The sequence below is a fragment of the Cryptotermes secundus genome, unplaced genomic scaffold (genome assembly GCF_002891405.2).
Source record: "Cryptotermes secundus unplaced genomic scaffold, Csec_1.0 scaffold401, whole genome shotgun sequence".
In the NCBI taxonomy this organism is placed as follows: Eukaryota; Metazoa; Arthropoda; class Insecta; order Blattodea; family Kalotermitidae; genus Cryptotermes; species Cryptotermes secundus.
In genome coordinates this window covers 1,410,324-1,431,466 of record NW_019731223.1, presented here as the reverse complement: position 1 = coordinate 1,431,466, position 21,143 = coordinate 1,410,324, and the positions used below count along the sequence as shown (strand labels likewise).

The 21,143-nt window shown below is 37.7% G+C and overlaps 2 protein-coding genes across 6 annotated transcripts in view; one reads left to right on the top strand and one right to left on the bottom strand.

Annotated features, from left to right (window-relative positions):
• Positions 1–2,690: 2,690 nt before the first annotated feature.
• Positions 2,691–16,571, bottom strand: LOC111866522 (S-adenosylmethionine mitochondrial carrier protein). Of its 2 annotated transcripts, none has more exons than XM_023855552.2 (6): positions 16,379–16,570; positions 12,700–12,856; positions 11,502–11,611; positions 9,655–9,925; positions 8,535–8,685; positions 2,691–3,968 (listed from the first exon to the last, which is right to left on the bottom strand). In XM_023855552.2, the coding sequence occupies exons 1-6, from the start codon at positions 16,418–16,420 to the stop codon at positions 3,854–3,856; spliced, it is 846 nt and encodes a 281-aa protein (XP_023711320.1). In that variant the 5' UTR covers positions 16,421–16,570; the 3' UTR covers positions 2,691–3,853. The 2 variants fall into 2 exon arrangements, with proteins under 2 accessions (XP_023711320.1, XP_023711322.1); XM_023855554.2 differs by lacking the exon at positions 2,691–3,968 and adding an exon at positions 4,122–5,387 and having other exon boundaries at positions 16,379–16,571.
• Positions 16,572–16,619: 48 nt separating this feature from the next.
• The window catches only part of LOC111866520 (protein RFT1 homolog), a 53,345-nt gene continuing 48,821 nt past the window's right edge, over positions 16,620–21,143 (top strand). For 2 of the 4 annotated variants that reach the window (XR_002843163.2, XM_023855549.1), the window contains exons 1-2: positions 16,625–17,419; positions 18,052–18,254. Coding sequence is in view for 3 of the 4 variants with exons in the window: in XM_023855549.1 (XP_023711317.1) it covers positions 17,360–17,419; positions 18,052–18,254 (263 nt within the window). In the remaining variant the exon portion in view is untranslated. Of the gene's footprint in view, positions 17,420–18,051; positions 18,255–21,143 lie in introns of all 4 variants that reach the window. The other 2 variants (XM_023855551.2, XM_023855550.1) reach the window with 2 other exon arrangements.

Here is a 21,143-nt window from a genome sequence, read left to right as displayed (position 1 = left end):
TGCGATCTTCTGTTTTTGGAAAGAGACTATCCAGGAAAAGTGATAATGTGGTAGTTTTTCCATTTGCTTTCCACATCGCAGTACAACAGCCGTTCAAACCACTCTGGTCACGCCTGTTGCTATACGAACTTGAACCATCTCGAGCATCATTTGCTCTGTGCTTCAAGTCGCTGCTGATAACGCTGCTTCCGACATCAGTTTTTGGTGTCTCTCTTCGTCTGATGCCTACCCTTTGACCTGTCCAGCAAGGGAGGCCCTGCCAGTAGCTACGCTACCGCTGGTATAGCTCTCAGGGTCCTTGACATACTCAAACCCCCTCACCACGATAAGGTGGAGACACCAAGGAGGGGGCAGAAGTACTTATATAGTCAGAAACACGGTGGTTTTCATAGTTAGAGTTAAATAGTTGTTTCATGTGTGCAGTGCAGTAGGCAGGGCTCGAGTGAACCAGAGCAGTCCAGTGTGATATCCCCGTGCATTTTTCATTGCCAGGGTCCTACCCTGCCACGTGTCTTAAATAGACGTGAAACATGAAATTCTTACAGCTCATGTAAGTTTTCAGGTTTTCACAGTGGTGACTTCAGATAGTGGTCTTCTGGATTATGACACTGTGTAATCTTGTATGTGGATACCAATGTTTTAGAGAGAATGTTGCCTCCATCTTCAGGGTTGACTGTGAAGGAAGAGGCAGCATGTTCTTCCAAAATGCTGATATCCACCTGTAAGATTACATGGTATCTACAGTTCACTGAGGTAGAAATCTCTGTCTCTTTAGGTATGTGCATTTCATAAGCCGTTTATCAATTCTGCATTTAAAGAAATAAAGCTGCTGCTAACAACATGTACATTCTCGTATCATAAGACTATATCCTTGACATTAGGCCTTGTGCACACTTTCACAATTAATTTGATATCTTAATGAAAACATCTATCCTCCATTTTAAATTGAACATCTGTTTGACCATAGTTCATTCATACTTCCACCCATGTGCAAAGACAGTACACTGCAATATGACTACTGAATCTTCGCCAAAATTGATGCAAATTGCCAACTTTTGGATCATAAAATAATAATGCCCTTCTTGTATAATAGAAAACTCATTAAATAATAATGCCCTTTTTCTATAATAGAAAACAGGTACTAGTGACATTTTGGAGCTCTGTATACAGGTGTGATCACTCTCTAAGCCTATTGATTCAATCATATGCAAAGAGACAGTGTGACATGCCAATAGAACAAGTTTCAGCACACGTCAGAAAGTTAACTGTTGAAATAAAAATTCAACATCTCAGCACACCCATTCTTTGGTAACAATGTGAAGATTTATCAGAAAGTTCCTGGACTGTTACTGTTGTAACTGCCTCAGTGAAAGAAGACAAGAGGGGAAGCCAGAGTCACACTTCTGCAAGCCTATTGCATCAGTTGGCCACGTGACAATGTGCTATGAACACACATTGTTTTTACAAGAGAGCTTTTTTGGCTTCCTGTTTTGTTTTGTCTGCAATGATGGCAAAGTCGAGCAACATGTCTGCACCAAGTTTTGTGAGAAGCTTGGTAAATCCACTACTGAAAGCCATGAAATTCTTTGTGAGGCTTTTGGAGAACATTCTTTATGCCAGACAGTGGTTTTTGAATGGCATTCACGTTTCAAGTCCAGTCGAGTCTCATTTGAGGATGACGAAAGTTCAGGGCGAACAAGCACCAGCAAATTGACAGAATATGTTGAAATATCCAATGGGAATCACAGCATTAAGGAAAATGACTTTCATGGTGCTTTTGAATTGTGGAAAAAACAATGGGATCGCTGTATACATTCCCAAGGAGACTATTTTGAAGGAAATGGAAGCCAAAATTGAGTAAGTTAAGCCAGCATTTCCTTTTTGACCTAGTCCGGGAACTTTCTGATAGCACCTTGTACAGTACAATTTCTTTATTAAAACCGTCACAACAAAACTATATTAGGGTCAGTGCCAAGTTTGGCTCTGCTTCAGCTACTAAAAGCCATCATCAGGCAAATACATGGCCAACATATATACCACTGAACTGCAGTACTAGTAAAATTGGATACAATAATATTAATTACATTAAGATACTTGGCATAAAAGTACAATAAATTAGACTATAAACCGAAAGTTATAGTATAAAACAAGATTAAAATTCTTCAAGCGATGCTTTACATCAATGAGTCAGTTGTTGGTTTTTGCGATTTTGTTGTGTTCCCATGGACAAATTGGAGTATTCTATATTTTTTGTGTGTATATGATAAACTGCTTTGGAGGCTCATGATGTAGATGTAGTAATATAATGTTAATCTGAAAGTGATATGAGAGTAATAGTATTAAATTTTGTTACAATTAACTATTGATTTTGGTATTGAAGATGTAGTGTATTATTTACTTACTATTTCATCGATGCCTCATCTTACAAAGTATTGTCTGTTCTGTAGGGAATGTAAACAACGAATGATTTGGTGATGTATGTTAAAAAAAGTCAATGCAAGGGAGGGAGGGAGGGAAGGTAGAGATAAGGTGTATGGGGAAGTGGTGGTGGGGGAGAGGGGGAGATATGACTGTATATTATGTTTTGTATGTATCAATAATTACATCATATACAGGGTTAAAAATTTCAGTAAAATTATCATTTAGTTGTAAATTTAGTTTGCTGATTTCATAAGTATCCAAGGTTCGGCCTTTCATGCCGATATATAGAACTTCTAATGTTTTGTCTATTGTACTATATTCATGTGTGGTGTCCAATATATGTTGAACAAATTTGGAGCTTTGTCCATTATTTTTTATGTCTCGTATGTGTTCTCTGAATCTGATTTTAAAGGTACATCCGGTTTGTCCTATATATTTTAAGGGACAGTCAGCACACTGTAGTTGGTAAACCCAACTGAGGTTATACTTATCATTTCTGTCATCATTTATTTTTAACAGTTGTTTTATATTGTTTTTGTCCTATATGAGATACCAACTTCAGTATTCTTGAAAAGTTTGGTAATAGATCTGATTTCATGGCGAAAATAGGTAAAGGTAGTCCATTTCTTCTTTTGCATAGTATTTTTTGTGAAGGGTTTTTGTGTTAGTTATATGGTATTTATTGGGTAGTTATTATTATTTAGTATAGTTCTAACAATGTTCTCTTCTCTGTTTTTGTTGTTATGCAAAAGGGGATATTGATTCAATCGATTAATGAGAAAGTTTATAGCATCTTTTTTGTGTTCAAATGGGTGACACGAATCATTGTGGATGATCAGATCATTTTGTAGGTTTCTATAGATTTCTAGTTGTAGTTTATCATGTGTTTTCTTGACGGATAAATCTAAGAAATTGATCATATTGTTTATTTCTTTTTCCATTGTGAATTTGATATTAGGGCGGATACTGTTGAATGCATTCAAAGTATTTTCAGTGTTAGTTATATGGGAATTATAGATGATTAAAATATCGTCAACGTATCTATAATAATCTATTATTTGGTATTTCGTCAAAATATCAATGATAGTTGTATGTTCAAGGTCTTGTATAAATACCTGTACCTTGTACAGTGAAAAGTTTCTAGATTTATGACATAGTGAAGGGCTGTTAACTCCACGCTCATCTTCGAGGCTATTGACTGTTTCCAGCTGCTCAGTCAATACATCTGTAGACAGCCTGCATGAAAAAGTTTGCAAACTACACTGTCGTGTGTAACTACCATATCTGTACTGCACAATTCATTTCGCTAAGGAAAACTTTTCAATTTAAATGTTATAATTCTTCATTTAAATAGCTTACAGCATATCTCAAACAAGCACATGTACCTTCAAGTGATAACTGTAACAAAATTAAAACTAATAAAATGTAGTTCCTATCTCAGTACATCAGACTGTGAACAGAAGTCCACTGCTGCTTGATATGCACCAAAGAAAACAGCACCTCCAAGTGTAATCCATAGTACGCGTGGTACAAAGCCAGCAAACAGACTGAAATATCAGAATAAATATCAATTTGCATGTTAACATAGACATGATTTTAGCATATTCTCTACAATTATAATATAAATGGTCACAAACTCCATATTATGTTCAAGAAATGGTGATCAAACATTATCACATTACTGACTCACTGTCCTGTTGATTGATACAAAGATGCACTAAAATCTCACTGACTTTATATCAGGTAGTTCAAAATCTTTTACAGTTCAAAGTTTGGTTAACTTGTGATTCAGAGCAGTAACAAAGTTTGATGAATACTAACAATTTGAACAATTCAGATTATAAATGTGAAGTAAGCAGTTGGAATTTGGGGGGTTGGTGCATTCTGGACAACTTTTTCCAAATACACAGAAAGTGACTGATCTTGAGCATACTGACTCACATGGTAATAGGGGGCTCTTAATTATATCAGTGCCCTGCCATAGATCTACACAACATGTCATCACTTCTGTCCTACTGTTACCATGAACCAACATATTGTAGTCTGTTTCACTCATTCTGTCCCTGTTCAGCCTTGACACATGGTTTATATATAACCTCTACTGCAGGAATTTATTGTACTGTGGCCATAGGATGTCTTTCAATTAAAAACAAAAGCAGCATTTCTTTTGACAGGAAGGCATTTGTTAAAATACAGTTAGTCAAAGCAGTGTCAAAATGGCTGGCTTGAGTGAAGCATATGTGTGCAGGGAAACATGATATAGTCAAGCTATTGTTGAATTATTTTGTGATGGGTGAGTTGGAATATGATTATGTGAATTATAGGGATATGACTCAATAGGCTGGTCTAGTAGTAGTGTTCTAAGTTTTTGTTTGGGAAATGCTTGATTTGAATATCTGCTAGGACACTCATCTTGACTGAGGCTTCTGTGGTTTTCCTTAGTCCCTCCAAGCAAATGCCAGGATAGGACCTCAGTTAGGCCATGTCCACTTCCTTCCAAGCCTTTCCAACTCATGTCATCCTTTCATTTGGCAATACATAGTTGAGACACTGACATAAAATCACCCCTCCCCCCAGATGATAAGGATATGTGTAGGTGTGAGTGATACAGGAAGTGAAGATAATGCAAGTGGTAGTTCTAACACACCAGGTATTGTGCTTGTGATAATGAAACGGGTTAGCTGACACTTTTCCCTTGACAGTGAAAGGTGCTGAACTACCCATAACAATTTTGATATAGCAAATTTGAGTAGTGTGGGAACTTAGTGATACTTCAAGTCAGGCTGACTGCTGATTGTAAGCAGAAAACCTGTAACATACATGGTGAAATATTATGATTTTGTTGGTCTGTTGTCTTCTGTGACATGATGCCGTGTAGTTTGGTTTCAGAGGAACCTCGTGCCACCATTTTCAAGATGGATACCTTACAGAGTGTTTCAACATTGATGGTTCAGATTAAACTGGAACTGTGGGAAATGGATATACAACAGATATTTTTTTTAATCTCATATACATAATTACATATATATATATATATTGTATATATTTTGAGCCCCTCTGAATACAAGGATGTGGTCTTTGGAATGCCACCTCTCTGTATACATGCATATGTGCCTCATAAGCACCTGAATGGGATGGATTATATTCATATTTAGTATTCAGTAGTTTATCCTTCGTAGGTTTGTGCCTAGTGACTTAACGGTGTAGCTTAAAAATAAAGGCCCTTCAGATGAGCTCCAAAAAACAAAATGGCTATTTTCTTGGAAACTACTCCAGTGATTCTGATTAGATATCAGTAATTTGTGCAGAGTATCTTCCTAAATAAAACAGTACAGGCAGCTAGTGCCAAGGTTAAGAATGGTGGAGCTATACTTTCACTTCCCCACATGTGATGGTATGATGCTTAATTAAGTAACCCCAGGGATAACTTCTTTTACCTGTACTTAACTGTGGAATGTACAGTTTATTGAGAAGACCAGTTTCTGCAGCTGATATGGCACCCTTCTCACATAGACCTGCCACAGTAGCCAGTAATTCACAACCCACTCTTCTGCTGTAGTGTTAACTTACCTAATTCTATATTAGAGTCAAAAGAGGCACCCCAGACCGCATCTATGGTCTAGTGGTCAGAGTTCCTGGCTACAGATCTGGATGTCCCAGGTTTGATTCCTGGTGCTACCAGATTTTCTGAGGAGTGGGTCTAGAACGGGGTTCACTCAGCTTTCTGAGGATAATTGAGGAGCTATTTCAATGGAGAAGTAGCGGATCTGGTCAAGAAAACCGAGATTAACAGCCATGGGAATTTGTTTCGCTGATCATGCAACACCCTCTATCCACAAAAGTTGGCACTAACTTCGCTGACAAGCGGCAGTCGCTCAGTATAGTTCACTTGTGGACTAAAAGCCACTGAGTTTGTCTTTTGTTTTTAAGAGGCACTCCTTTGCTTCTGAGTATGCCTCACATTGTAAGAGTATGTTCTAGACACACATTGAAGTTTCTGTATAGGAATATTGGAAATTCCTTTCCTAATATTTTCTTGAAGTACTTCCAAAGAGACGGTTCATACACTTTTTTTTCATCACATTCCATGACTAAAGGTGACAGTGACTTAAATTGGAGTATCACAGAGGCCATAGTCTTCACCTCATCACTTATTCACTGAAGGCCACAGTCCTCGCCTTATTACTTGTTTGCTAAAGATTTCACTTAATGCATCCACACAATGATTCTCCAAAACGTTGGTACCTATCCACCCATCACATGGTGTCATATGTCAGAATACCATAATCTAAAATTCAGGTGTCCTTCATTTTAGTCACTGAAATAATCTAGGATTGCCTTTCAGGATATCAACTTCAGATTTTCATGACCATTTTTTCAAATAAGGCTCCTCACTTTTAAAAAATGTATGTGAAATATTAGATTTATCTCATGGATTTCTGAAGTGGATATTAAGTAAAGTAATCTTAAATAATAAACTTTGTCTTAAAATAATATGAAGCCCTAACTGACAGTTAATTTTAATAGAAGACTACCATCAGTGCAGTAGCCTATTCATACTGAATGGAAATATGCACACATGTAATTATGGCAGACACTTATTTACAAACTTTACAATTGAAGTCAAAATCTACATGGTGAATCCAAAAGTGCCCGAAATTTGAATTTTGGGCGCGAATGATTATGAGTACATCAAAATACCGCTAGGTGTCTCCCCTCACACCCTTCTTGAATCAGTGTGGCAAGCGGTGTCGAGTTAAGTGGTTGGGTTTATTGTTGGTGAACATAATTCCATTGTTGTGTTTCCGTGAGTTTGAGGTTTTGCGACAGCTGACCTGAGAGAGCAGCGTGTCTGTATAAAGTTCTGTTTTAAACTTGGGAAAACCGCTGCAGAAACACACCAAATGTTGAAGGAAGCTTCTGGTGGCAGCAGTTTAGGCCACACACAAACTTACAACTGGTATAAGCGTTTCAAAACTGGCCGAACATCGACTGATGATGACAATTGTTCGGGACGGCCGCCAACTGGCACCACACCAGAAAGTATCAAGAAAGTTAGGGATCTGATTCTGCAAGATCGTAGACTGACCATCCAAGATCTCTGTAACACCTTGGGACTAAGTTATGGTACACGTCAACGAATTTTGTCAGAGGAACTGAACATGAGGAGGATTGCAGCAAAGTTTGTGCCACAACTGCTGCAAAATGAACAGAAACAGCATTGCTTGGAAGTCTGCATGGAACTTCTACAACAGCTTCAAGAGGATCCAAACTTTCTTTCGAAGGTTGTCACTGGTGACGAAAGTTGGGTTTATGGCTACAACCCTGATAGTAAGCAGCAATCGTCGCAATGGAAAAGCCCTTCTTCACCTCGGCCAAAAATAGCTCGACAAGTCAAGAGCAATATTAAGTCTATTTGATCTGTTTTTTTGATACTGACAGGAGTGTTCATAAGTAGTTTGTCCCTTCTGGTCAGACAGTCAATAAAGAGTTCTATCGTGATGTTCTAAGGTGTTTCAGGGAGGACATGAGGAGAAAAAGTCCAGAGAAGTGGCACACGAATGACTGGGTATTCCACCATGACAATGCACGACTGCATACGGCTTACATTTTGCAAGAATTTTTGGCTAAAAACAAGATGGCAGTTGTTCCCCACCCACCATACTCAACAGACTTAGCTCCATGCGACTTCTTTCTCTTCCCCCAAGATAAAAATCGAGTTGACGGGGCGAAGATTTGATACAGCTGAGGAAATTCAAGTGGAAACGCAGATGGTACTAAACACCCTAAGAAAGAAAAACTTCCATGGTGCATTTCAAAAATGAAAGAAATGCTGGGATCAGTGTATGTGCTCCCAAGGGGACTACTTTGAAGGTATTGGTGCAGAATAAGATCCAGGTAAGACGTTTTTATTAGTATATTTCAGGAACTTTTGGATTGCACCATGTATCAAGTCAATTGTACTTACAAAACGTTTGTGAATAACTCAAAATTCAATACTAATTAAATTATCCTGGGATAAATGTAAATTTATTAAATTTTGAAAATAAGAAAAGCTTGCTCAGATCCTGATGGTTACTAGAAAAAATCTGTTGAATATGAACACAACATACCCTTGAACTCCTTGTTCTCTGTAGATATTTATAAGCATAGTAGAAGTGCGAAGCCTCCAACAGTCAACATGAGAATGTATGTTCTTCTCTGCCAACATAATTCTTGTTTTAGCTACATCCAGTGGTGTTGTGACAGCTGCTGCAATCCCGCCTAAAACACAAATTTGTATCAGGAGTAACTGGTTAATTCATAGATTATTTAGTGATGACACTGTATCAACTGCTGAATTTATTTGCAGGGAGGAACAGTTTATGTGGTAGATGTGTCAGGTCAGATACTGTCAATATTCTGGTCCACAAATAATCACTATACTTGACTTAGTAAATTATCTCTACAACCAAAATTAAAATTAAGAATTGTCTGCTTGTGATTTTATGAACAATTTCAGAGTATCCTGGAAGACACAGATTATAAAGTAGCTGCTTAATGTGAGAAATAAGAATCATTTATTAATAGCACAACTAATTCGGAAGCTGAAGACTTCTGCCTTCTGGGATATAACTCTGTATAGTCCGGTGAAAGTCAACTAATGTTTCGGAGGAGCATGACGCCTCCATCTTCGGGGTTGAACAGTAAGCCAAGCAAATTCCAGCATGATGCAAGCAACAAGCAGAGTTCCTCCAAAACACTGGTTGACTTCCATCAGACTTCAGTGTTATGTCCCAGAAGACAGAACTCTTCTCAGATACTACTGTGAGAACCTTAGATCCAACATAATTAGGAAGCTGACCTCAAACTCCAATGCTAATACATACTTTGAGAAGTGATAATAAAATTCACTCTTTGACATGTTCAGGCTCTGTTTCTGTAGAATAATTTATAGCTTATCTATTTTAAGAAATCCCCAGGTATACTTCCTCTAAGGGAGACAGTGGATCTGGAATCTGAGACAAACTTTAAGTGTAGCCACCTGGTACAACAGGCAAAATTATGGCTGATGTGCCAAGTGGATTCAGTCTCAACCTGCCCCAAGAAATTCAATTATGAAAAGTGTAACTGCAGTTATGGACGAAAATAAAGTAGAAAATTGAAAGAAATTCAACTACAAATGAGAAAACGTTTATGATTATGAAACATTAAACTGAGGTTCCACTATACAGTCAACACCTGGTAAATTACCTGATACTGAGCCACAGGCTGCCACTTCAATAATACTGAGATTCTCCTTTTTAGCACAATACCACTGTGCTTTGAACCACTCCCATATTGGAAACTGGATCAGAACAAAAGGTATTTCTCGAAGAGTTGTTGTAACAAAGCCACGATATAAGCCCAAATAACCTTCTGTTTCAATAGCCCTTTTGCAGATAAGCAAAGGTGATAATTTTTCTAATGCTGCCTGCTGCCTTTGCTTCACAACTTCAATGGGCACTTTAACGAGACAAGATCCCTAAAAAGAAGATGTTAACAGGTTTATTATTATTAAGGATGTAAAAATAGTAATCTGATCCTTATTCAAAGCCTGCTGAACCTACATTTTACACAAGTACATTGAAAATTAAAGAGAAGATTGATAATTGACATGTTTACACCAGAAATAATTTTGTCAACAAATTCTCAAACTCCATTCTACTCGCTGATGAAATAAAATTTTCCCTACTTAACTCACACTATTTCTATGTCACAGGAGATATATGCAGAGCCTATTTTTTTTATTGCTAATGGGGTGGGACTAAGTCCCTTGTACTGCAGCCACTTCTGGCCTATTGTACGAGCCCCAGATAATAGGTGAGGGTGATTGTGGAGCAACTGGTTGAATGAAGATTGGCAGGGGATACCAAAGTACTCGGAGAAAACCTGCCCCAGCACCACTTTGTCCACCACAAATTTGACTAGACCCGGGATAGAACTTGGGCCGCCGCGGTGGGAAGCCAGCGACTAACCGCGTGACCTGCCCTGCAGAGCCTATTAGTACAACTCAAAGCTTTGAGCTTCATTCATGAATTATATAACAAAATACCATTAACTGAGGCCCAATGGATCAGCCATCAATGACGGATGTACTACAAATAATATGCATGGAAGTAAGCAAGAACTGTTTCATAAAGACAATCACTATTATACTTTCACAAACTGGCTAATCATATTAACTAAACCGATAAGATATGTTGAAGAGTTCCATCTTCTGGGATATAATGCTGTGTAATCCAATGAAAGTCAAACAGTGTAAACCAAGCAAGCTGCATGCTCTGCTTACTATATGTTCCTCTGAAACAACAATCGACTTCCACCCAACAACACAACCTCATATCCCAGGAAACAACTCTTCATAACAACTACTCTGAGAACCTCAGATCCTAAATAACATAAATTACTTGTGTTTATGAGGATCCACTTGAACTCCCAGTCAGGGCACTGGCAAGGATTCTGCCTGAAGTGCATTATGTTTTCCTGAGTCCTTGTCAATTAAGCAGGCCACTGTTTTTTTTTCACGTTCTTCAAATTTTACCATGCATAATAAATTATCTTCCAAATTTACTCTATACTACTGGAACATTTGTTTATGTACTTGAATAAATTTGTTACAGAAAACATTCAATTTGTCATTACAATTCAGACTGTTGAATACAAAACTCAAATTTCATTTAAAGGATGCATTTAAACTGTTCATCTCTTGTTTCTTAGTCTATGTTTAAATTTAAGCAAATGAATGTCAACTTACTTTTATGATAATGAAATTATTTGAGCATCATGATGTGACAAACCATTTATTATAAGTTTAATAAAATAAAGAACTTGCCTGTTTGTGTCTGTAAACATTTTACCAACTGCTGTGCTCAACTTATTCTGACTTTTAGTTGGAAAATTTATAGTAACTGTCAAGTTTTAATATCAAGCTACTTGTACTTAATGCATATTCCAGTTTCAGAGAAATTCTATTCATACATATAACTATTTTTGCATGATTCTGACCATGTCTTTTGAGGCAGAAAGTATTTTAATACAATCTCTCTATTTTGACTTACTATTTCACCAGCACAAGCAGCACCCATGTGAATTACTGGTAAGTACACTGGATCAACTTGTTTTGAAAATATCTTCTTGATGGTATCATACGTACAGAAGAATACAGAAGCTGTGAAGAAAATGACAACAGTGACATTGTTTTCAATGTGTGACACTGTAACAATTTACACAATCGTCAAACTTCTTCAGTTCACCTGTGGCTCAATCAAGAGATGGCGACATCAGCTTACAAGAAAAGTGTTATAGTGGACATTTAATGCATTCTCAGTTATTTGGGTTGCACTGTGCATTTTGATCCCTTAACAATATCCAAGATTAAAATTATAATGGGTAGCTGTAGTGATGAAGCTACTAGTATTGTGTGTATGAAATGCTTGTAGCACTTTATGGTCATGTGTTCAGAGTATGAACTGTATATGTATGTAGGAGTATGTGCAAAATCCCAGTTGCTTGGTACAGGTCTACCCCCTCTGCCATGTTCACAACACAGTAAATCACACTAGACCTCAGGAATGCCAACACTGCACAAATATGCCAGAAGTTTCAGACCTCACCAACATGAGCTTCTTACAGAGAGGGGCTGTGGGTCCCACTGTGACCTGTCTTGTTACTTGTATATATAATGTTAAGACTATTCTAATTCAATTAAGTATCTTTAAACCCTATTACTTTAATTTTCATATGTTAGCAATATTTCTGTTTGGTAAGAAAACCTGAGGGAAATAGACCACTAAGAAGACCTAGACACAGAGTGGATGATAATATTAAAATGGATCTTGGAGAAATAAGAGGGGAAAGGTATAGACTGCATTCATCTGGCTAAGGGCAGGGATCAGTGATGGGCTGTGGTGAACATGGTAAAAAGCCTTCACATTCCATAAAATCCTGGGAATTTTGGGGGGCTGAGAGACTTGTTGACTTCTCAAGAAGGATTCAGTTCCATGGAGTTAGTCAGTTAGCAGTACCTCTATACATATCTTCAGTGTGAGTGGATGCTACTGGGAATCCAAACTGTAATATCCATTTTTCCTCTGGATGCCAAGCATTGTGAATTTTTGTCTTTGACTGTGCTAGTGCAGGAATGAAAGGAAGGAAACTAAAGAATATATCAGTTAAGACTGATTCCAGCACAGCTGAGGACATAATGCTACAATACAAAATCTACTATAGAATGTTTGAAACCACAAGATTATATACCTGAAGGAACTGAACCTACTGCTGCTGTTCCTACTCCTTTATAAAGATGCTGGAATCCACCACTTGCAAAAAAACCACATGGACTCTGAAGTCTGGTTTTCAATGTGTCCAAGGGGAACAAAGTCACATCGACAGTTATCCCTGCTGTTCCTCCTGCCTGAAAGTATCAATCCAAACAAAATAATTCAACTATACCGGTATTATAAACAGTCAACGTTTGCATAAAGAATTTTATATTTTCAAATGATTATTAAGAATGTATAGGATTTGAGGTTCTCACAGAGGTGGTTATGGGGACAGAACTCTTACTAAGGAGTGTCTTTGTAACATGCCGCCATAGAAATTTTAATTGTTAGGTTACAATGATTACAGTTTCCTAGAAAATACTTTTAACAAAAGTTGCATTCTTTTCAGACATTTGTCATCATAAGAAACTTCAGAACATTTAAAGGATTAATGTTGCTCAGACCTCACAAGTCTGTATCATGGAAATGGTAGTACTGTAGATCAAAAAAAAAAAAAAAAAAATGCCAAGATTGAGAGATATCCAATGGCATGCTGTGCATGCTGAATTTTATGAGAAAATGTCCATTATTATCTATAATAATGGTGTTTGTAGTTTGGTTGGAATGGTCACAGATCCACACAGCTTGCTAAACAGGGTTCTGGAAAGGGAAATGTTGGATTGCTCTGGAAACCTAATAAAAGAACTTAGTTATTTTGATACATTTTCAGTGACACATTTTTGGCTTACACTTTTTGGAGGTAATGTGAAAAACGTATTACCTTCCTTTACCCCTGTGGGACTTCTCAACCAGTCAGTCATACTGAAAGTGAAGCAACCAAGTGAGTAAGACAATTTTGCACTTTTCATCTAAGCTTGGTAATTCCTACTGTGGGAGTCATGGATTTGAAACAGTATTTTCTCTCTGGTTGTGTTTTAGCTTCTGTCAAGGCTGAATAATTTTCTTTCATAATTGCAAGTTTGCAAAGCTCCAATGGCTAAATAGTCTCTTCATATATATACTTGCACAAGTTTTAAGTCACAGAGATATGAGCACTGGGGTAGAAAATCAGGTAGAGATTTGGATATGGTACAGGTACTGACCCCTCTATATATACTCACATCCACTGTGTTGAACTGGGGATTAGTTCTTTGGGATTCATTATTGCAAGGGTCAAGAAATAAGTTTTAGGTCAAAGACAAAGGAGAAACACTTTCTACCATTCAATTCAGAATTATCTCACATGTTCTGTCAACATTTCTAAATATTAAAATATACAGAACTATGATCTAACCAAATATATGACATGGGTCTGGAATTCTGGCTCTCACTTCATGAGAAGAATATGTATCAAGGAATATATTTGGATCCAGGAAAGGTGAATTAACAAAGAACTGAATAAAACTGCCTGAGTCATTCCAAACCAAATCAACAAATGCACAGTGGTAGCTGAATTTGTTATCTTAATGTTTAGTTTAGTTTAGTCTACAAATTATAAATCACTCCGTCCAATGTGACCTGTAAGTTTTTTACTACATAAGAACTTAACACCCTTACATGTTTCGGTCTCTGTTGACCATCTTCAGAGGGTAAACATCACTACAAATAGGAAACCACTATCACATAATTTGTTTACACGCTACGTACACTTATATGTTACAGCACACAGTACATAGAATAGAACATTTCACAAACACAGCAGTTTCCTGGGAATGTAAGTTTTAAAAAATTGTATAAAATTCCTTGATGTTAATTAAAAGTTTTTTAGATTGTCAGTAATTAAAATTTGTAAACCATGCAGGCTCGTGTTCATCCTCCCATCGTCTCCTTACATTCCCAGGAAACTGCTGTGTTTGTGAAATGTTCTATTCTGTGTACTGTGTGCTGTAACATATAAGTGTACGTACTTTGCGTGTAAACAAATTATGTGATAGTGGTTTCCTATTTGTAGTGATGTTTACCCTCTGAAGATGGTCCACAGAGACCGAAACATGTAAGGGTGTTAAGTTTTTATGTAGTAAAAAACTTACAGGTCACATTGGACGGAGTGATTTGTAATTGTTATTGTGACGGACCAGAATGAAACAAATCAAACTCTTAGTTCAGTCTATTGTAACCAGCTTAGATGTTGCTATGGTGTAAGTAAATATGCAAAACACTGTGTCCAATAAAAGTGCTATTTTGAAGATACAAAATGCTAAAGCTTGTGGAATGCATGCCATTCTCCACTTGGTAGCAGTATCAATATACAATAGACATCATTCTGCCATCCTCAGGTGTGTTAATCATGTTAAACCATTGCACTGCCTGCCATCAAGAGTCCATTTATAAAATGATATAAAATGTGTGTTCGTTGTTGTTCAATAATAAAATTTATATATTAAAACTTGTTAAGATCTATCATCTTACATGTCGTATATCAAACTCGTGTGTAATGCCATTCATCCGCTATGGGAGTCGTTCTTCTTATGTTTTAATTGTGTATATACTGTGTCTTATGATGTGTCTTTCTTATGTGGCTACATGCGTGAATACAACACAGTACATCCCAATCTACCTATGTACCTCCCACACATCCTATATGGCTATGAGGCTATAGCTTACTTAAGATTTCACCACCTGGGCCATTACTTTATGGAGCCAGGTGACTATCAAGACACACCTGTAAGTAAGATACTACACCTTATTCAAAGTGTAGGATTGCTAAAGGGTTGAAATAGAGGGGGATGCACAATAGATCATTGAAGGTTGTGGTGCAATGGGCAGTTTATGCCCACCTCTTATGCATTCATTTACACCTATGTACCTCAAGAGCTGATATTTCTATGAAACTGGTTCACATGAAATTCATACAAAAAGCTACCTAACTGTGTAGTAAAATCAGTTGCATCCTGAATTTTTCAAACTATAAGGAAACTAAAAGATGTGCTGGACAGCTGGGGTTCAATTTCCAGCATGTGCAAGAGATTTTTCTCTACTATACAGCATCCAGACAAGATCTGGGGCCCACCCAGCTTCCTATGACATGGGTTCTGGGGGCTCTTCCCTCGGGGATATAGCAGCCTGGGTGTGGAGCTGAGCACTTGCCTCCACCTAATGCCAGGGTCATGAATGGTGGAGCTATACCTCCTCTCCTCAGTACATCTTCATGGCATGATGCTTAATTAAGCACATGGCCAGCTTTTTTACTTTCATAAGAAAAAAAATGTTATCTACGTAAAACTTGCTGGGGAGAGGATAACTCAATGAAAATTTGAAGTGGTAACATTCCGTGTTCCTTTGATACAGTACAAATTCAGCTTGTTTCTTCAATTCTTATTTGAGCAGCACATATTTCAAACAAAATAAATTTCTATATAATGAACACCTGGGAAGTTCAAGGTGGTCATTACAGTTTATGTAATGGTAACGGGTGATGCTGACCCTGCGCGTAATTAAATACGCACACTATGAATGGGTAAGTGAAAGTACAGCGGTCTTTGAATAAATGTATTATGAGCGTGTGCAGCTGCCTCTGAGAAACGTCATTTCAAAAGAATCGTAAGCCACCATCTAATTGTTTTCAAAATGATTAAGAGCGCCCGACAGCAGTAAATCATAGGCATGAGTACAGCTGCATATACCATACATCAAAAAACGAACGTCCCCAGACCTGCCTGTTTTGGTCAACTTACAATCAGTGATGTTAATATTGGCAGATCTGTTTCGTTCGTCATTCCAAATAATCATACGTGATTATATGCTTTGGACCCTTTGGACACTTCAGTCCCCTTTAGAAAACAAATGTATTCGTTCCCTTTTTTTCAAAGAAATTGTCACCCACGGATCACTAAATACTAGCACCAGTCTCATAGACCTCATAGACGACAAGTATTACACAACACGAGAGCGAGCATGCAGTGTGGTGATCGTGGTGATGGTGGTGATCGTGGTGATTTGGTTTGTTATCGCAAGTGGTCGTACTTGAACAGAAACTTTACAGCGCTCTACATGCAATCGTCTTTCCCATTTTCAAAGGACGAAGCACCAGTCCCGAACACAAGGATTACGTGAACACGTGTTATCCCATTTTCCTCCTTGCTTTATATTTAATACGGGAATGCGCACAATGTGCATAGAGTAATTGTTTTCTATTCGCGACTGTATTCGGTTATTGATGTGGTTAGGTTTTTGCATATGGTAATGCGGTATCTACTACTGCTTTATAGCTCTATAGTAATAAATGTATCAAGGAAGTAAAGAATGCACTCTTTACATTGTGTTCATTTTTTAATAAATGCCCGAAATATGTCGATACTGTTCAGTAATACGACTCACGGATGCAAGGGAGATACTATTGAAACATTCTGAAGTGAGCAGGAATAAGTGCAGAGTACATCAGGTTTCCGTACGTCCCATGTTCCTTGCAAAAGTAAGGAGCAGGTTCCGGGTTATGGGGTGATGCAAGATGCAAAAATCTTACGACGCCGGATCGATGTGGTATCTAGATGCAGGAAAGTAACATATAGAGAAGATTTATGAAACGAATATGTATTTATTTGAAATAAGTTATCAGTACAGTACTTTTTGGACTGGATTAAAATCTAAACAGTTCTAACCCAGAAACACCGATAGTGTATTCTGTTTCTGGTAACGATACACATGAGAAAATAATTATGGCAAGAAACTTTCTCAAAAGCAGCCTTCAAAATGCGTCCTTCAATATTATATTTCAGGTACATTGGCAGAAATTGTATTTAATTTTGTTTTGGTATTACGAAATAATCGTTATTCTGCAGACTTACACTAGTAGAGGAATTTGTGATGTTAATTAGTAACTTCACATTGCCAGCGTGGCTACTGCTGTCTGAATTCCCTCTTATACCACATGTTACAAATCGCCATGTAATATCTCCCCACCCAAACTCATTTATATTCTCACCATAAGAAAAATGATGCTAGTAGCGTTGTTATAGTTCATGGGTGTGATGTGGTTGATGACAGCATGAACTGTGCAAAGTAGACGAGTTGTCCTCTGTTTGGAATAACTGTAGAACAACCACAAATACCATAGAATTTTCCAGTCAAACATAGGCACCAGGTGATATGGTAGGAGACTTCATTTGTTCATCATGTGTGTATAGTCTGACTGTACAAAATGTTGATATAACAGATTTCATGTCATCATGCAGGAGGTTAAATGTATTATTTTGGAAAGTAATAATATGAAAGAATGAACTGTAGTATCCTTTTGGTTAAAAATGCATTTTAATTTAAATCACTCTTAGCGGTATAGAATAAAATCCTTTTTGCAGATTCTGTATTAGTTTTACATATTTGATGTGTCTTTGGTATGTTGTATTATCAGATTATTTTTCGATGTGTGACGTTTGGACTGAATGCCTTCGTGCTGCGACATGTTAGTCAGTCAGTAGTGGGTGTGATGAATGTTCGTCTCCTTCTCCTGGAGTCAACCATATTATTCCTGAGCCGAGAGGCATTTAGACGTGCTTGTCTCAGCAAGACAACAGAACACAACTGGGCTCAAGTCATCAATCTCCTTTGGTTGACGTAAGATATTAGTGTGCAGTAGACTAGTTTGCTATGTTCTTTATTATTTTCATGGGGTTATGCATATAGTTGGTCTTTCTTGCTTTTCTTGTGGCTATAATTTTTAATACTCTTCTGTTAGCCATTAGAATAAAATGTTAATAGCAGTACTGCATAAGTCAGAAAATTCAGGAAACACACACATGCACACATGCAAGGTTCTTCAGAACCTGTCTGCTATGCTTCAGGATGTAGTGTCCAGTAAAAGCATTAATACAACACTTGTCCTGTTTCCAACCAATTCACAAGATGGCAACACAGGTGACAGTTTTAGGTGAATTGTAGCCACTGTTCCTTCACATTTGTTCCTTGCCTCACTTGCTTTTGATCCTTTATAAGAGTCAGATGTCACACATTCTGTTGTTGTAGGGTCAAAATAATGTCTTCATACATGTTTTTGCAAAATGAATGAACTGTACACTCCCACTGAAGATACTGATGTCTGTTACATCTGTGCATTCTGTGATGATAATGGATGGGAGACAGTTGATAAATATCAGGCATTTTCCTATATTCTGAACAGGCAAATGTTTGTGATACAAAAGATAGTGGGACACAGGGACAGTTCTATATACCCAAGAACATGTAACACAATGGTCCGTTGCTATGGAAGAACACATACTGGCCCTGTTGCACTGTAGCCCAGTGACTAGTAGTCAGAAGATATCTAATTGATGTGGTGAATCTATATCATGGATATGACAGTCCATACATGATTAGAGTTTATAACCTTATCATTTTCATCCTGTTCAGGATCTTCAGCTGGATGATTATGATCTTAATGTCCAGTTTTGTCAGTGGAAGGTTATGTGTTGCCAGAATTTTTGTCATATACTGTTCAACTATGGAGCACAATTCAATCAGGGTGGAAATAACAATACACAGAATTCCCACTTGTAGTCCAATGATAATCCTTACTTGACCATTGAAAGGTCTTTCCAACAGCGATTCATAGTGAAAGTTTTCTATATACTTATTGGAGTTTTGTTGGTTGAACCATTCATTTTGGAATGACATTAACTGCTGCTAATTTGCTTTTCCTCATAAACTAATTGCCACTTTTAATGGAGGACATGAATCTGGAGAGAAAGCTCAGTACAGTCTTTCAGGATGATGGGGCAACTCCACATTTTGCTTACCAAAGTTATGGCTAACTTGATTCATTGGATTTGTCATGTTGGTCCAATACCTTGACTCTTGAGATCTCTGGACCTTACTCTACATGAAAGTTTTCTTTAAACTGTGCTGTCATTTCTCCTTCACACAATCTGTTCCTGCCACTGGGATCTGTTAAACTGAATATTTTTCTTTTCGCGGCCCCATTGATTTTCTTGAATTTTTCCTCTGCATATATCAATTCAAACAATTCTGTAGCGGAAGGTGGTGGTGGTGATGCTTGTAATGACCCAAAGTTCTGTACACAGAAGAACCAGCATGGGTCTGCTCAATTTTAAGACTGTTTGAGCCATTTGTTTCATGTATGTCTTATGAACACAAAAAGAGCAGCTTAATCTGCAAAACTGTCTGGCTAATTGGCAATAGTTTTCCCACATTTATCACAGGTTCTTTGTTGTTTTTCATTACTAGGAGCCTTTTGCACCTTTCATTCCTTCACAGGTCTCAGTGTTTTCTGGAAGTTGTGCTATGACCAATGGATTACAGCACTTTTTTAAAACAAGAAGTTTTTTTGACACTTCAAAAATTAATTTTGTGCTTGAACAAATCATTACAGAAGTTTCCAGGCAAGGAAATAGAATTCAGTTGTACCAGCATCTGGAATGAACTGAAAGGCTGGATGAGTCATGATGCCTTGCAGTACATTTGTGCAGGTTACAACATGTCTCATCATGCCTGATCATCTCACTGCTATTACTGTCAGGGATAGTCATGAAGATACTGCCTCTAGAATGTGTTGATTTGATATGGAATGACCAGGAGCCCTGTGAAGTCATGAATGCTGCTGCTTTTGTACAAGAACATCCTGAAGTAATGCAGCAGGAAGTAAACTCTTGTTTGAACTGAGCAGGACTGTGCATAGAAAAATACAATTGGCATTTTGAACAGTTATCATAATGTGTATCTCATAAAATGTTCAAACAACTTCATATGATTACTGCTTTCATCTTTTGTTTCCCCCTGTGTACATTTGAACATCTGTAGCTTCTCGGTGGCTGGAAGTAGGATCAGTGTTGTATTCATGTTTTTTACATACTATTACCTCTTAGAGTATGGCAGAAACACACTGTGTGTGTGTGTCTGTATATGTATGCATATAATTGCCAGCCTTTGTATATATGTATAGACATGATTTACGGGTGACTATAGGTGGGCTATAGGCGAAAAGTAAAGTCCCTGTGTATTGGGAGTTGATGTATAGATCCACATTTTCTTGACCTCAGCACTAGCTGGAGGTGAGTGGTTAGCTTCATGCCCCAGGCGCTATACCCCCATGCAAAGAGTCCCCAGTACCCGTTGGATAGGGGGTTGCCAGTTTGGATGACATGGAGAAGAGAAAATTCTTGACCATACTGTGACTCGAACTCTGACCCCTCAGTCGTCCAGCCCATAGCCAGTCGCTATACCGACTACACTATCCTGGATCACCCTGTAGGCTGGGTATGGATTGGTGAGTGGATTTCTTGACCACTTATGCACACCACTTGGAACTACGTTGTGTGTTCAAGTTCTAAGGTCTCCGATTTTTTTTCTCACACAATAATCATACAAAAAATTTTAAACTTCTGTCACTTTTCAACGTAATCTCCCTGCAGCTGTACACATTTTTCACAACGTCGATGCCATGATTCCATGGCCGCTCCGAACGCTTCTGTAGGAGTCTGTTTTGACCAC

Bases quoted from the DNA above. Each gene is read 5' to 3' on its own strand.
- LOC111866522 (XM_023855552.2), bottom strand. From the start codon at position 16,420: ATGACGAACGAAACAGATCTGCCAATATTAACATCACTGATT. The intron at 12,857-16,378 runs GTAAGTTGACCA...TGATACTTTCAG, and splicing joins CAATATTAACATCACTGATT to GCAGGAGGAACAGCAGGGAT. The intron at 8,686-9,654 runs GTAATTTACCAG...TTTGTGTTTTAG, and splicing joins AGCCTGTGGCTCAGTATCAG to GCGGGATTGCAGCAGCTGTC.